The 16,305-nt window shown below is 41.7% G+C and overlaps 1 protein-coding gene across 1 annotated transcript in view; it reads left to right on the forward strand.

Annotated features, from left to right (window-relative positions):
* rims3 (regulating synaptic membrane exocytosis 3) overlaps window positions 1–8,163 on the forward strand; it is a 49,149-nt gene extending 40,986 nt beyond the window's left edge. Inside the window, exons 3-7 of the mRNA XM_080787333.1 lie at window positions 4,058–4,199; window positions 4,323–4,435; window positions 6,594–6,695; window positions 7,065–7,204; window positions 7,826–8,163. Coding sequence (XP_080643459.1) covers window positions 4,058–4,199; window positions 4,323–4,435; window positions 6,594–6,695; window positions 7,065–7,204; window positions 7,826–8,038 — 710 coding nt within the window. The 3' untranslated portion in view covers window positions 8,039–8,163. The remainder of the gene's footprint in view (window positions 1–4,057; window positions 4,200–4,322; window positions 4,436–6,593; window positions 6,696–7,064; window positions 7,205–7,825) is intronic.
* Window positions 8,164–16,305: the final 8,142 nt, after the last annotated feature.

A 16,305-nucleotide genomic window follows, 5' to 3' on the forward strand; every position in this document is an offset into this window, starting at 1 on the left:
CCAAAGTGCGGTCCGGGGACCCCCTGGGGTCCTTGAGGGAGTTCCAGGGGGTACCCAGTTAAATTATATTTTGGAACCAAATGGACCCTTATGGGTCTCTAACTCTGAGAGTGTACAAATGGAACCAAATGGAGTTAAATTAACGGTAATTTTATTTTACAATATAAATTGGGGGTCTCAGAGATAGAAATGCCATTAAATGGGGGTCTGTAGACAGTTTTCATGTTAAACTGGGGGTCCTTGAAATTAAACCCTCATGGGGGTCTCTGGCATATCTATTCAAATGGGGGTCCGCGGGCTAATTAGTGTCAATTTGGGGGTCCCTGACACGACAAGGTTTGGGAACCACTGGTCTAAAATGTATAAGGAAATCTTTTGAAAATAGCAGATCTACAATCATCTACAATATTTGCCTCTCAGTCAGATGTAGTGGAGTAGATGTAAATAAATAAACATACAGGTAAAGTGGGAATGCTCCAGTAAAGTGACCTACTAAAGTGAAGTATAGTACAGTACCTCAGAATAGTACTTTACTACTTACAGTATACAGTATGCTCTGGGCCTTGCTATACACACTGAGGCGGTCAGCCGCCTCCATGTATTATGTACTGTAATGTATGCAGGGCTGCGGAGGAACACTGTGTGTGTGTGTGTGTGTGTGTGTGTGTGTGTGTGTGTGTGTGTGTGTGTGTGTGTGTGTGTGTGTGTGTGTGTGTGTGTGTGAGATAGTGCATGCATACCGTATGCACTTACCGTACACTGTTGCTCCGATGCACTTGCGCGCCACTATAATACACTAGCTGCCAATGAAGGGGGGGGGGGGGGGGGCTTGTGTATGCTCTCAGTGGCATAAGAGTGTTTACAGTATAAAATGGAGTGGTAATGAAACCAATGATTATTATGGCTTGCTGAGGCTTACACATATACATAGACACAAAGTGCAGTGACTCACCTCGCACACACACTCATCGCTGGATGACACATAAACTGGGGTTTTCCGCCTGTTAAAGCTACTGTTAAAGCCTCGACCTCTTGCTGGGAGGTGCTTCACTAAGAGCTCTCTGCTGCTCGCACACACACACTTTGGCTGGAGGTTGGCAAATTGGAGAGAGCTCTCTGTTTTTGCTCTATTAGTGGTGGCGGCCAGACAGACGTACGCACGCACTTTCGCACACACACACACACACACACACACACACACACATTTGAAATGTTTATTTATGTCCACATAATGAGAAGTATACACACACACACATGCACGTTGTTTTAGCAGTACCTTTTTAAATTTCAAGGTTTGATGATATGCATTAGGCCATGATGGCCCTCCATTTGATGTTAAGGTGCACAGGCCTCACCAACCAATATTTTGCTCATCATTGTGAGCTTGTAGATATAAACGAAATATATGTACTGTAGGGCTGAAGTCGTTACTGTATGTTGTGTAATAATAATGTAAATCTACAAAGTTCCTGTAACTAAAGTTTTCAAATAATTATAGTGGAGTAAAAGTACAATATTTGCCTCTGAAAAGTGTGCGTGTGTGTGTGTGTGTGTGTGTGTGTGTGTGTGTGTGTGTGTGTGCGTGCGAATGTGTACAGTATAGTTACTTTCCACCACTTCCATTGTGTGTGCGTACGTGCATGTGTGTGTGTGTGTGTGTGTGTGTGTGTGTGTGCGTGCATGCGTGCGTGCGTGCGTGCGTGCGTGTGTGTGTGTGTGCGTGCGTGTGTGTGTGTGTCCAATCTCCTGGGAGCTGAGAACGGCAGGTAAAAGCACAAAAAACTAGTCACAGCCACAGCTGAACACCTCACTGATCTAATAGGTTAAAAATAGAGCATAGGATACATAACAGTGTGTGTGTGTGTGTGTGTGTGTGTGTGTGTGTGTGTGTGTGTGTGTGTGTGTGTGTGTGTGTGTGTGTGGCGTGTGCGTGTGTGTGCGTGCGTGCGTGAGTGAGTGAGAGGTGGTGCTAAGCAACTGATGGGCTCAGTTTTGAGTGAAAGAGACAGAGGAAGGGTGCTGGCAGATGAAAGAAGGACGGAAAAAAAAGAAGAGAAATGAGCCCAGAAAAAGAAAGTCGAGGGGGGAGGGGGGGGGGGGGGGGAGTGGTGGTGGGTACAAAGGAGATGCAGGAGGAGGAGGAGAGGGAAACAGCTGCGAGATGAAAAACAGCAGCCGTTTTTATGGAATGCGAGACGAGCCAAGTGATTAGTTGTCTGACGCAGATGATGTTTTATTTGACGACACTTCACGGGGGAGGCGAAAGCCTCTTACAGTTTGTGTGATACTGTGCAATGCATGAGTAAGGCTTTTGGAGTTTTATGTGTCAGTGCAGAGACTCGATGCACACATTGTGCGTGCGTGTACGCGTGCGTGTGCGTGTGCAGGGAGACGGGGTCATCTGCTAGTCTTTTGATTGATTGATTGAAGTATTTATTAACAGTATGCAGACACGTTTCAAGCACAACTCAATACAAAAACTGTTAACTGTGAACGACACCATAAAGCATTACACAAATATACACTTCTATATTTAAAAAAATCACACCTGTGTGAAATGACGGCCGCTCTTGTCATCGTACATCAATTTATGTTAGCGGACATTTGACATTGCTACATAAGGTACATACATAAGGTGGTCCCTTATTGGCCAAGCGCCATGTGATTGGTTAGCCGATTTGCTCGTTATACACATATGATTTTTTCCCTGTCGAATGCTGACGTCGGAAGGTATCGGAAATGTACCGGAAAGTTTTCTTCTGCAGAAGTAATTAATTAGTAATTAATAAATTAATGTATTTTAAATTTTAATGTAAATTATAATGTATATAATACTTGCATTAAAATACATTAATTAATTCAATGCCTTCCAGCTTGCATTCATTTGGTTGTAAGTCACAGAAACAGGAATCCCTAAAGATCAGAAGACATCTATTCAGTCTGTGGTCTTCTTTGACATATGCTACACGCCAATAATTAAACGTCAATTACGCACACTGGCTGTTTTGCCCTTAAATTGCAAGACGCTACGCTGTAGGGCGGGATTAACTCAGCATGTCAACTCAACATGGGTAACATAACATTTTAGAAACAGTGGATTCATTGCACTAAATATGACTGGTTGGATAACACCTGTCACAGAGCTATGGCAGATTACATCATTATAATTATACAACGTAAAATGAAATACAACATTGTTATTTTGCAGTAGGTAAAGTGTCTCTGAGAAAACGGGAAATGTTCCGTCCCAGAGGATCTTGGTTGAAGATTGCCTCCGCACTCGAGTGACCACAATTCAAAACAAAGCACGGAGACAGGTCTTTTATTAAGTCTACTTGGAAAGTCTTTAAAAATCACCTCCTTGTGGAATGTGAAAATAAAATAACTTCATCAGAATCCTTACCGTCTACAGAAAAGCTTCTATATGGAACAAGCAATGGTTCGATTTGTCCCTAAAAAGGCTCCATATGGAACTACTATTTTGCCCTTTAATTAAAATCATGCAGGTACTAAAGCCAAGGTGAAAAGAGTACAGTGGAAACAAGCCATAGTGCTTTCTTGGGCCTTTTTCCTGCAAACTGTTAATGGCATATTAAATATTGAATATATATTCTTTCCCTGTGAACATTTTTAAGTAAAATATTTGCTTCTGGTGGGTATCCCTTCCCTGGAACAACATGTTTTCAGATGGAGGTCGGCGGCCAAATACATATCATTCTGGAGGTCGTCTGAGCACCACTGACATAGAGACAACCTGTCTGTTAGGATTTAGATCAGTGGTTCCCAAACTTTTTCATGTCAAGGACCCCCACATTGACATGCATTAGTCTCTACGGACCCCCATTTAATGGTATTTCTATCTCTGGGACCCCAATTTATATTGCAAAATCAAACTTAATTTAACTCTGAGTTATACACACCCATAAGGGTCCATTTGGAGGTCCCCGGACCCCACTTTGGGAACCACTGTTTTAGAAGACATTTAGTAGAATGTGGTCTCAGGTCTTAACGGGTTTCAGACTTGACGTTGACTGTACGACCGTTGTGTCGTTCTCAGACGGCGGAACGAAGAAGCTTCGCAGCACCATCCGGAGGAGCACGGAGACGGGCATCGCCGTGGAGATGAGGAACCGCGTGACGCGGCAGGGCAGCAAGGAGTCCACCGACGGGAGCACCAACTCTAACAGCTCCGATGGAACGTTAGTACTGTCTGTCTGTCTGTCTGTCTGTCTGTCTGTCTGTCTGTCTGTCTGTCTGTCTGTCTGTCTGTCCATCTGCCTCCATCCATTCATTGTGCTCTCCCCTCTCTTCTTCTCGGTCAGGTTTGTCTTCCCGACCACCCGCTTGGGGCCTGAGAGCCAGTTCAGTGACTTCCTGGACGGACTAGGCCCCGCCCAGATTGTAGGCCGGCAGACGCTAGCCACGCCCCCCATGGGTAAGACAGCAAAAAATCTGAATTGATTGAACACACCATCAGGGCGGGGTTGCCAGGAGTTTGCATGTTATCCCCGTGTTCCCTAGGGTAGGTACCCTCACAAATAACATGCAGTAATCCTGATCTCAAAACTACCTCCCTGTTGGAGGGGAAAGGAACTGGTCGGAATAACGTGTTCCTTCCACGCGCTATGTCCGGCCGGGGAAACTCTCCCCTGTCAGGTGAAAAGATGCAGCTTGGACTCCTCATGCATAGAAGGAAGCATGAGGTCAAAATCGTGGGGAAAAAAACGTTGACTGCGGAGAATTGAAATCGTGAAATACTGCTGAGTATTTGTATTTCACTAACCTTTGAAGAACCCCCCCTCTTCAAAATAAGAGTTGAAATGGTAAAAACCTTGGCAATGCGCGATAAATATATACATTAATCCCGACGGGGATTGTGTTAATTGATTCACGTTGCAGTCATGGTGAAGTGCTGATATTTTCCTGACCGTTCCACATGTCATATCCACTGCCCAGTCTGCAAAAGATGAAACATGTGAATGTTTCATTTAAATGCAAAGCGGTAGCTGAGAAAATGATTGGAAGCCACACTGACAAGACCCTGTCTTGTCTTGTCTTGTCTTGTCTTGTTTTGTTACGCTTTGTTACATTTGCTGCTGAAATAATGAAGCTAGGTCCCTTTTAAACACTACAGGTGATAATTGAATTACTTTAATAAGCCAATTAAAATATCGTCGCTGCCTGTCATGCATGCATAAAACATTGTTTCTCAATATTTCAACTTTCTTTTTTCATAAATGAATGCCCTATAGTTTGTCGTACAAGAGTGTCTCACCCAAGTAGCGATTTACAAGCTCAGTGAGCTTCTAGATTGGCTATTTTCGCTATTTCACGTATTATTTTTAAAGTGGTCAAGTGTGTGGGTTTGTATTCATATTTAACCATTGAAACGGATAACAAAAGCTTGTGACTAAACAATAATTTGATCCATTGGAACACAGGTTTCTTTTTTTCCCATATCCTGAAAAGTAACACAAGGTTGGACATACAAGGTTTCCGCCCGACAGCAGCGATATGTTACACGAAATTGTTATCGGCGTCTCGCGCTAAAACAAGCTGCATAGAGTGGAAAAGGTCTTAATCATTATATCTACAGTTATATGTTGTATTAGTGGGCACAGAATTGGACATTTCAAACAGTGATGGCGACCAGTGTTCCCACTGTTAATGACGCCTAGGCAAGGCAGTGGCTTGAAATGGCGCATCATCTGCTCTGCAGTACTGTAGTTATTCCTGGTTGAGATATAAATCTTTCATTCAAAGGCCATAGTTTGAGAGAAACAGCAGAGCGGGCTATGTTTCCAACCTATCCAATAGTGAGAACAGACTTGAAGCGCTCTGCCTCCCTCTGCTGTCCAATGTTGGCACTGGCACTAGTGAAAGCAGGCACTCCATGTATTTTATCATAGGCTATAATATGGAGACTTTTCACTCAGCGGTGGCTCACATCGATAACATAACACTAAAATGAATAAGAAATAATAAATGATTCAGGGACGCAAATTTAAATTTTAGGGATATATATATATTTATATATATATATATATATATATATATATATACAAGCAGTTACCTGAGCTGGATAAATTGTAAGTGTAGTGTTTGTGTGCGAATACAGATGTGCCAGTATGTTACAGCATAGTAGTGTTTGTGTGTAAATACAGATGTGCCAGTATGTTACAGTATAGTAGTGTTTGTGTGTAAATACAGATGCGCCAGTATGTTACAGTATAGTAGTGTTTGTGTGTGAATACAGATGTGCCAGTATGTTACAGTATAGTAGTGTTTGTGTGTAAATACAGATGCGCCAGTATGTTACAGTATAGTAGTGTTTGTGTGTGAATGCAGATGCGCCAGTATGTTACAGCATAGTAGTGTTTGTGTGTAAATACAGATGCGCCAGTATGTTACACTTTGTTACAGTATAGTAGTGTTTGTGTGTGAATGCAGATGCGCCAGTATGTTACAGTATAGTAGTGTTTGTGTGTAAATACAGATGTGCCAGTATGTTACAGTATAGTAGTGTTTGTGTGTGAATACAGATGTGCCAGTATGTTACAGTATAGGATGCTATGTGCATGTTCTCTCCACAGGGGATGTCAATATAGGCATGTTAGACCGAGGAGGGCAGCTGGAGGTGGAGGTCAACCAAGCAAGAGCGTTGACACCTAAAGCGGGCTCCAAGAACCTACCAGGTATGGTGTTTTCTTTTTCTTTTCTGTCTGTTCTCAATAAAATGATCAGTGCTATTTGATTTAAGTACAGTGTTGTTGTTTTGCAATGTTGAATCAGTGGATTCCATTACACTTTCTTTGATGAAAAGAAAGCATTTGGAGAATTCAGACCACCTGATTGAGTGCAGTTGCGAGTTTAACACACCTGCGTCTACTGTCTGGGAGCCCTGTTAGTCGGTTGTTAGATGGATTTCAGCCTGAAAACATCAGCAAATTTAAGATAAGGTTCCTTGAAAAGTACCGACTGGTACACAGTCTACGTTTCCTTCAAGGCTCTGAATTTGGGAAGTGTCACCACCACTGTGTCATATCCATATTGGCTGTTTGCAGCAACCTACGTGAAGGTGTATCTCCTGGAGAATGGAATATGTTTGTCCAAGAAGAAGACCAAAGCGGTGAAGAAGAACCTGGACCCCACCTACCAGCAGGCACTGTTGTTTGATGAGAGTCCTCAGGGCAAAGTTCTACAGGTATGATTGAATCCTCCTCTCCTCTCCTCTCCTCTCCTCTCCTCTCCTCTCCTCTCCTCTCCTCTCCTCTCCTCTCCTCTCCTCGGTTGCCATTTTCTTCTGCATCCACAGTAGCTAGCATTTGCAGTTGTTGTGCTGTATCGACCTCGGTCTCCATGCTTCTCGCTTCATATGTTTTCAGGGTATCTTAAATCCCCCACTTTTCAAGCAATATATTATGTACAATCACAAAGGTGTATGTAATCAGTTTGGGAATAATATAAGGTTTAAGAATATGTATTGTGCTACTATCGTACGAACGTCTGAACGCTTTAAATCAAATGTGTACTTACTTGTGTGCTGTACATGCGAGTGCTCAACATTGTATGGTACAAAAAGCTGTTATGTACAACGGTGTTTTTCGGGAAAATGATTTGGGGCTTTCCGTCGTTCCCTCGCTGGGACATTCTGCATAATGAGTACATTACTGTTGGTACTTTAAGAAGAAAAAGTACCACTACTGCAATGTTGTAACTATTTCGTTACAAGTAAAAAGTTTTACTCAAGTAAAAGTACAAAAGTATTGGGCATCAAAAAGTAAAACATTCATATACTTTTTCCCCCCGGCCGGCCCTCCTCCAGGTGATCGTGTGGGGCGACTACGGACGCATGGACCACAAGTGCTTCATGGGAATGGCCCAGATCCTGCTGGAGGACCTGGACCTGTCGGGCCCGGTCAGCGGCTGGTACAAGCTCTTCCCTACCTCCTCCCTGGCGGACCCCAGCATCGGCCCGCTGACCAGACGCCTCTCGCAGTCCTCCCTGGAGAGCGCCACCAGCCCCTCGTGTACCTAGACACACAACGACAACAAGACACTCCCCACCACGGTAGCAGCCAGACAGACACACCAGACAGACCAGCCCCCATCTCACCCAAACGCTGTGGAAATGGCCACGCATTGACAATTCCGTACATACACGCCTAGAAACCCCCCCAAAATCCTTACATATTACACTACTACTGTTTTGACCGCGACGTGGCTTTCACTAGTATTGTATGTGCGGAATTGCTATATCTATTTCACCGTATTTGTGTGAGATCGGGTTTGACAATATTTACGATTATGTGCTATTGGGTTACAACTCGGACGGGGCTGAGTTGGCAAAGTCAAAGTCGTACGATTTGTCACACACGTTACCGCAGTGAAATTTGTTCTCCACATTTGACCCATCCAAGGAGCGGTGAGCTGCAGCTGTGATGCGCTCGGGAATAATTTGATTAGTTGATTTGACCCCCCGATCCAACCCATTGATGCTGAGTGCCAAGCAGGGAGGCATTGGGTCCCATTTTACAGTCTTTGGTATGACCCGGCCGGGGATCGAACCCCTGACCTCCCAGGCCACTAACCACAAGGCCACTGTCTGGCTCCACCGAACTTCGCAATGTTCGGTGGAGACAGTGCCCCCCTGCCTCATATTTCATATGTAATATGTATGGATTTTGGGGTTTTCTAGGCGTGTATGTACGGAATTGCCAATCCGTTTCTATTTCACCGTGTTTGGGTGAGACCCGGGTTGGACACACGTACTGTATATACACAAGCCGCTGTATTTGAATTGCAAGACAGGCAGGCGTAGACACGCACACATACACAGAAGCTATATAAGGCACAAAGTAACCGGAATTCAAACACACATTCAACATAACCCGTCACTGCTGTCATTATCATGTATTGTACATTTATTTCTTTACACAATGCAGACATGTTACCTTTTATTTAGCGGTCGCCACCATTAACTGATCAAACGCAACTTTCTGTACGTATCATTTACTAGAACATGTAGCATTTTCAACTCTAGCATTCCAGCTAGAGTTCACGGCGTAATGCTCCCATAAACCTTCATCCCAGGACCATGACCATGCCAGTTTCTAAACTCTCTATGCCAAACTAAGAAAGGAAAAAAAACGTAATTTTTTAAAACCAAAGCAATTATTATTGTTATTAATATTGTTATTATCATTATTATTAGTTGTAGTAGTTGAGCTAGTATACAATATAACATGTATATGTAGCAGAGTCGATGACTTACAGTAGATGTAATGCAAAAAATAGATTTTTCTGCACACCTGGGCTGAGAATGGTAGGCCGCACTCACACGCACGCATGCATGCACGTGTGCACGCACGCACGTGCACGCTCACATACACACACACACACGCACCTGGGCACGAGGCTTGGATGTTTATATAAGGATGCTATTATTTGAGGTAGCAGCACTGCTAATATTTAATTTCCACAAGGCTGAGTTTCTATACAGATATATTAATCGATAGTTGATAAAATAGTTATTTGTGTTCATGTATATGTATCGGCTACATTCCGCATGTTTGCTTGCGACACGTTTTTTTGTTTTATCTTTGGTTCTTGCTTGGTTTCAACCATGCTATAGGAGTATGGCACTCTCTAATTTAGTTTTGCGAACAGTCCTGGGAAAACGACAGTGCACTAAGCTATCTAAAGAAGGAGGGACTTTTGGGACAGGAGCACCATTATCATCATTATCGTCTGTAGAAGAAGAGAGTGATTAAACTATACTTTAGCGGGCTCCAGGTGTAGGGAAAGCTGCATACTGTCGATGGAGCAGCTGACAGTACAGATTCCTGAACCTGCCTTCCTCCTTACAGAACCGGAACGGCCACAGCATGGAACACTTCGGCACAAATGCATTGTTGGGTAGGAAACGTCTTCGGCTTTAGTCTTGGGTTCTTGTGTTTTGCACCCATGAGGGAACACAGTCTTGTACTCCTAACTGTATGCCAGCACCACCCGGACCGTTTCTCCCTCACGCTCCCTGTTCCATGTAGGGAGCTGACGAGCATGTCTCTTCTGTTTTTCTTTCTGTGTCTGACTCTGCACTGGTGGCAAACAACTTTAACCTTTAAACTCCACACTTTGTCTTTTGGGCACCTTCGTGTAACTAACTTGGACAAAATGCTGTATATGTGTAAGCGTGTACTTCATTCCAGATGGAGCTCCATTTTCTTTGTTGAAATGTGACTTGTTGGTTTACATGGCAGTTTTTTATGTCAGTATTATTTAGTACCTGCCGTGTGGTTTCACTTCTTTCAGGTGTAAGAGGCGTTGTAGAACTCTACAATATGCTGGTTCTAATTCATTTTAAGCACTGTTATGTAGTTTATCACTTGACCTTTCTTTGTCTTTTGTCAAAAATGGCACTTTACTGTAAAATATGTCTTAGATGTTTGACAATTTGTTTATTAATTTGGTCAATCTGCACTGTAAAACTATTTAATTAATTACTTTGTTGAATGCCAGCATGGAAGTGTATCAAGTGGGTTTTTTAGGTCTACTTTCGAGGTCCAATGGGGCAACTCTTCTATTACTTTCCTGAACAGTAAATATTTCATGCCGTTTTCGGTGAGAAATCCCCAGAAGTCATTGCACCTCTAAGCCATGAAGAACACTAGTTTTGCATTGGTGTTGGCATCAAAATAATAATGGTGATAAAGTAAAAGAACATAAAACAACTACAGAAAAAACATGAACAATTTCATATCGGAATCACGATTTCATATCGATGTCTTGAATGTTTTGTTTTGTTCAATTATGCCTTCGCCTTGTCAATTATTAATGCTATTTTAAATAATGGACTGGGGTTTAGGGTCATTGAATGGGGCCTAATTGAACAAAGTTATAAACATTTGAAGTAAAAAGAAAAGGATCTATAGACTGTTGTGTTGATAGATGAGCAATGATCTACATTACATTGAATGGTCTGAGAGCAGCAGGCCACACTGAGCTATGTGTACCCATTTCTTTATGAGGATTTCCATCTTACTGTCGAGTGTCTCTTTTTGAAACTAATGAAACTGAAAGTAGTCTGACTGACCGAGGACACTACAAAAAATACAAACAAAAAACGTGTCGACAGCCAGTGGTGGAAAACATACTCAATTGTAAAATTACAATATAAATATATTTAAAGTACAATATAAAGTACAAAAATCCAGTTAAGTATAAATACCTCAAAATTGTACTTAAGTACAGTACTTAAGTAAATGTACTTGCTTACTTTCCACCACTGAGTCGACAGCCACCCATGTTAAACCTTTGACACACGTATTTGTCGTTTAGGGACAGCTGGCAGTCTCGAAGCTATTGCTTTGTGCATTGTACCACATTCCCCATCTAGTTTAAACTAAGCCCAAACACCACCAATGGGTCGCCATGTAGACCCAAGTAGTTGAATTGAACCAAGTGGATCACTTGGGTCGACATGCACCGACGTGCAGCAGGACATCACACCACTGGGACCAACACTAAAAGCCTTTTGTTGCATCTCGACACATCGATGTGGTTTGGTCCTCACCTCACCTTATGTTTCGATGACTGCTGTGATGAGGGGTTCTTTATAGTTTACACTGTATGTTTATAACTTTCGGAAAGGGAAAATCCCATTCCCAAGACATTTTTCTTGTCCTCTCTCAGCTCCTTAGACCAGCAGACTTCACGTTGTTTCAGCACTCTTCAGATTTTTGGAAAAAAGGGATCACTTTTTGTCGTTCTTAACTTTTTGGCAGAAGAGGATGGCCACTTTATCGTTGCTTGGTTCCCACCACCTCTGTGTTTCCTCTACGTTTCTAAATGATTCCTTGCTGGATGTATAACTTTATATTATTGTGTTATGAAATCATTTGACCTGCTTCTTTTCATTCTCTTTTTGTGGACAGCTAGCATGATGTAAAAACACACGCTTATTTTCTTGGTATTTGCACACATTTTTCTTGGACGCACATCTTTTGTGATTGCAGTAAGGGGACGGCAAGAAAATAAGAAGCAAAAGCTTTTCGTTTGAAAGGATATAGACAGACGGTAAAACTATATATTCAAGTAAAACCTTAGTGAGATTTATATAATTGTATTACTTAAATCAAAAAACATCCCTGTTAACCGCTGAATGTTTGTCGTTGGTAAACTATAAAATGACTGGATATTTTTCCCATGTGATTTCCCTGTGCTGGAATTTGTGAGATGAGATTGTATAATGTCCCCCTTGCTGTATATGAAGTAGCTACACAAACATTGTTAATCAAGTTTTTTGATGACAGAACTGAGGGCTGAAGGGAGATTGTGCAGAGACAAATTATCTACACTTAATGTGTGGGGATAGGGGGAGCGTTTGCCAAAATTGCCCAAAACCTTCATGGATTCCTGTAACCAAATGGAAAAGATGGTGATGGTGATTGCCTTTCTTATAGTGTGGGTGTTTCTATGTATTTTAATGAAATATATTTATCGAACAATATGATGCACACTCAGTCAGGTCAGATAGACATCTGGATTCATGTTTTGGTGGGAAAGAATTTCACCGAAACTTTGGGAGAGAGATATACAGTAATATGTAGATATAGATATTCCAAAACCACTTGTACACTCAAGTTGTGGGCTACATTAAAGAGCTCAATTTGTGACTTTTCAGATGGGTTCAGGGATTTACATGAACATGCATTCCTATATCCATAGCCTAGACAGAGCTTTCATGATATTTACATTTTAAAAATGATGTACAGGTACTAGTTGCTTTTGTTGCATTGTCGGCTCATTGCGTACCATTTTTTTCTCGTGGCTTTGGGATAGATTCTAACTTGGTTAAATAAAGTCAGGTTGCAAAGAGTTGGATGCCTGAAGAACTGGCTTCCATCAGGCAGTGCCAGCAAAGGTGTAGCATGAGACAGCAGGCGTGGAAAAACCAAGGAGTATGTCGTCCAAATAACCACAGAAACCATCCCTATCCTGGGCATATCATTACAGGCAAACATTCAGCAGAAATAGCTGATCAACAAGCTCACAGAGCATCGAGCTTGTAGACGTTTGGTGATAGAAAAAAGGAGGGGACCAATTAAGTACAGACCCCTGGGGTCAACAAAGTAGAATATGTATTGTACAGTAGGTTAAGTGGCTAAGAGACAACTTGAAGTTGGTGGATTTGGAATGGATACATATAACCCTATACACACCCTGATAAAAAATATTCGGATGGATGGGTGGATAAATAGACGGATGCATGCATATATCTATTGTATGAGCATGCTACTAGCTGCTTCGCGGATGCAGATTTTATGGTGTGCTTGGGTTTCAGACAGAGCGGTACTGTAGGTAGGTAGGTAGGTAGGGAAGGGATATTGATTTGTGGTGGCGAGTGAGACAGAAATAGGACATAAGCTGACAATCAGAGCGAACATTGTGGTTCCTGTTCTTCTGCACACAGAAACCTTTGTCCTGAAGGCCATGGGTCCTTCTGTTTGTCCAGATGCCGCTTTAAAGCACCATGGACGGTTTAGCCACACTTTGAATGTAGAGCTCTATAGGGTGTATTCTGCAGTCGTGGGGCATGATGGAAACGCTCGTATAAGATGTTCTTGTTGGTTTCCTCTTTTGGAATGTAAAACCCTCCCCCATAAGCTTGCTTCCGCGTAGAAATCTACTTTGAACTCAAAGCTAATTTTTTTATCGTGCAAAATCTTAAAAATCTACTGTTTTATAATGTCTTTCAGATCAACCTATAATATATCGTCTCTCGAGTGCTACGTTTGAAAATGTCTTTTATTTTTGTAAGGTGTTGCGGTGAACAGATATTTAGCATATGAGACATGCGGGACGGAGAGGCGGTGGAAAACCTGCCTTTTTGGTTGTTGCTAAAATGAGGGCTTGTTCCGTGTATACAATGGCCTTATTTTGTTTAGGAGACGTTGCTTCACTGTTGTAGCACACAACTGAAAGTTTTGAAAAAATGTATTTTGCTTGAAATAATTGTACCGAAGTTCTAAATGTGTATATGTATAGTTTTTTCTGAATGTATTTCTTAATCTTCATTACACCAGATCTGAGTGTCATTTGTTAGGTACTGTCTCTTTGACAAAAGACTTTCCAGGGGCCTTTGCCCTATTGCATATTCAGGCCCACCCTCCTTTTCCTCTAAATGTCTTTATCCTTTGTGTGCTCATTTAAAAAGAACAGCTCGGTGACTGAGAAAAAAAAGAGGCAAAAAATAGCATGAACTTTATCTGGCGAGGTGCATCTGATTTATTTAAATCGCCATGATGGGTTTCAGAAAGATGATTACAATGTAATGTATCAGGATGATGGAATTGTAACGTATCTCTTTGTACTTTAAAAAGGCAGAACATGTTTTTGCCGCACGTTTATCCTGATGATTTTCCTGTATCTAAACCTTTCACAGTGATATGATAATGATGCTGATTATAACGATTTTGACACGTTGGCAATGATGATGTAAAACAGTTAGCTGCATTTCCAGTATCGTGTCATAATAGGAATCCTTTTGAAATGTAACAATGCTGTATTTTGAACGTAGCATGGATGTAGCCTTTCACTCTTCAAAGTAGAGTTTGTTCTTCTGGCAATAACTTGTCTCCTCCAACGAGAGAGAGAGAGAGCTAGCAAATCATTGGCCGTATACGCTGTATCGTTGATTGAGCCTTAATTGATCCTGTCGCTTCCATTTGAAAGTTGCAGGTGTGGCTGAATGAGACTATACAGACAGAGCCTTTGGTATTTGGCATCGACATGGTCCTTTTTATCAGTCGTAAAACCATGCCGCAAAACTAACAGTAATTTGAACTCTTTTCTTTCTTGCATAATGGACAACAATTAAGATCTAAACCTTGATATCATATCAAATGTCTTGTCACCTGCAGACAGTACAGTATACTGTACGTAAAGCCATGCAGTGAACCAAACTTGAGCAACCAGAACTGTACACCCTACAAAGATACTGTAAAGCATGCACTGCATTGTGAAGAACTCTTATAATAACCCCCCCTCCCCCCAAAGGGAAAAAGAAACGTTATATACAACCCCCCCCCCTCTCTCTCTCTCTAATTTTATTTTCCTGAAGATGCATGCAGTTCATGCATCTGCTCATTATGTAGCAGCTATCAACCAGAACCAAACAACCACTGTCTTTTGGTTAAGGTCACTGAAGCAAATTGGCATTCCACTGCTGTTAACATCCTGTGTCTATAGGTGTTGTTCGTCACAGTAGCCATTCTAACCTCTCTCATCTGTCTTGGCAAAAAACAATATATATATATAAATAAAACTATACACTGTTCACAACGGAACATTTTCAAGGTAAGAATGCAAATCCATGATCCTTAGCTTGAAAATGTCTGCGAGCAACACCACCTTGATGCGACAACGTATCCATTAGGCGTAGGGTCATAGTAGCGCATATCATGGAAGACAACCTTCATCTTTACTAAGCCCATCTGCAAGGCACAAACAACTACTGTACGTTGTTTACGTGGCATATACAGTATACCACATACCTCAATACATGCAGAGTAGATTGCTGTCTGGTTACTTTAAGTATACAGTATGTGGTTTCATTGAATCATCTGGGGATGCCTATAATGGCCTCAGAGGCATATTGTTGAACAGTGATTCTCAACCTTTTGTTTGATACGCATTAGGCCATGCATGGACCTCCATTTATTTATCTATACGCTATACAAGGGTTAATGTCACTGGGAGCATGCAAACAATCTGCATGCTCTCTGAGTTACAGAACCATGAGGGTCCATTTGGTTTCTAACTATCAATAAGTTACCCGCCCCCGCCAGGATCTAGAAGTGTTTCCCAAACATTTGGGGGAAAAAAAGGAAACATTTTCATGATTTGAAAAGAAAATTCAAAGAATTTGAACATTTTGAATTGAAAAATCTAAGAAATTCAATGTATTAGAAAATGAATGTTTAAGTATAGCTAAAATAGCCCATCTATACATTGCGAGCTTTAGATTTGCTATTTTCACTATAGTTTGGGTCCCGGGGCGAATGTCTAATTTCTGTTTTGGGTCACAGGTTAAAAGGTTTGGGAAGCACTGATCTAGAGTGCACCTGCATTGATAACCGCTGAATTAACACGATGACCACAACAGCAAGTCAAAACAACACCCTTTGAAGCTGGTTGAGTTGGTTGGTGGTTGAAGGGTTGTCTTTATTGTGGCCAAATTTGACTGACGGACTGCCATTGGATTTTTTTGAATTTTCGAATCATAGCTTCAAATTGACATAT

The sequence above is a fragment of the Protomyctophum bolini genome (assembly GCF_963924005.1).
Source record: "Protomyctophum bolini genome assembly, chromosome: 17".
Taxonomy (NCBI): domain Eukaryota; kingdom Metazoa; phylum Chordata; class Actinopteri; order Myctophiformes; family Myctophidae; genus Protomyctophum; species Protomyctophum bolini.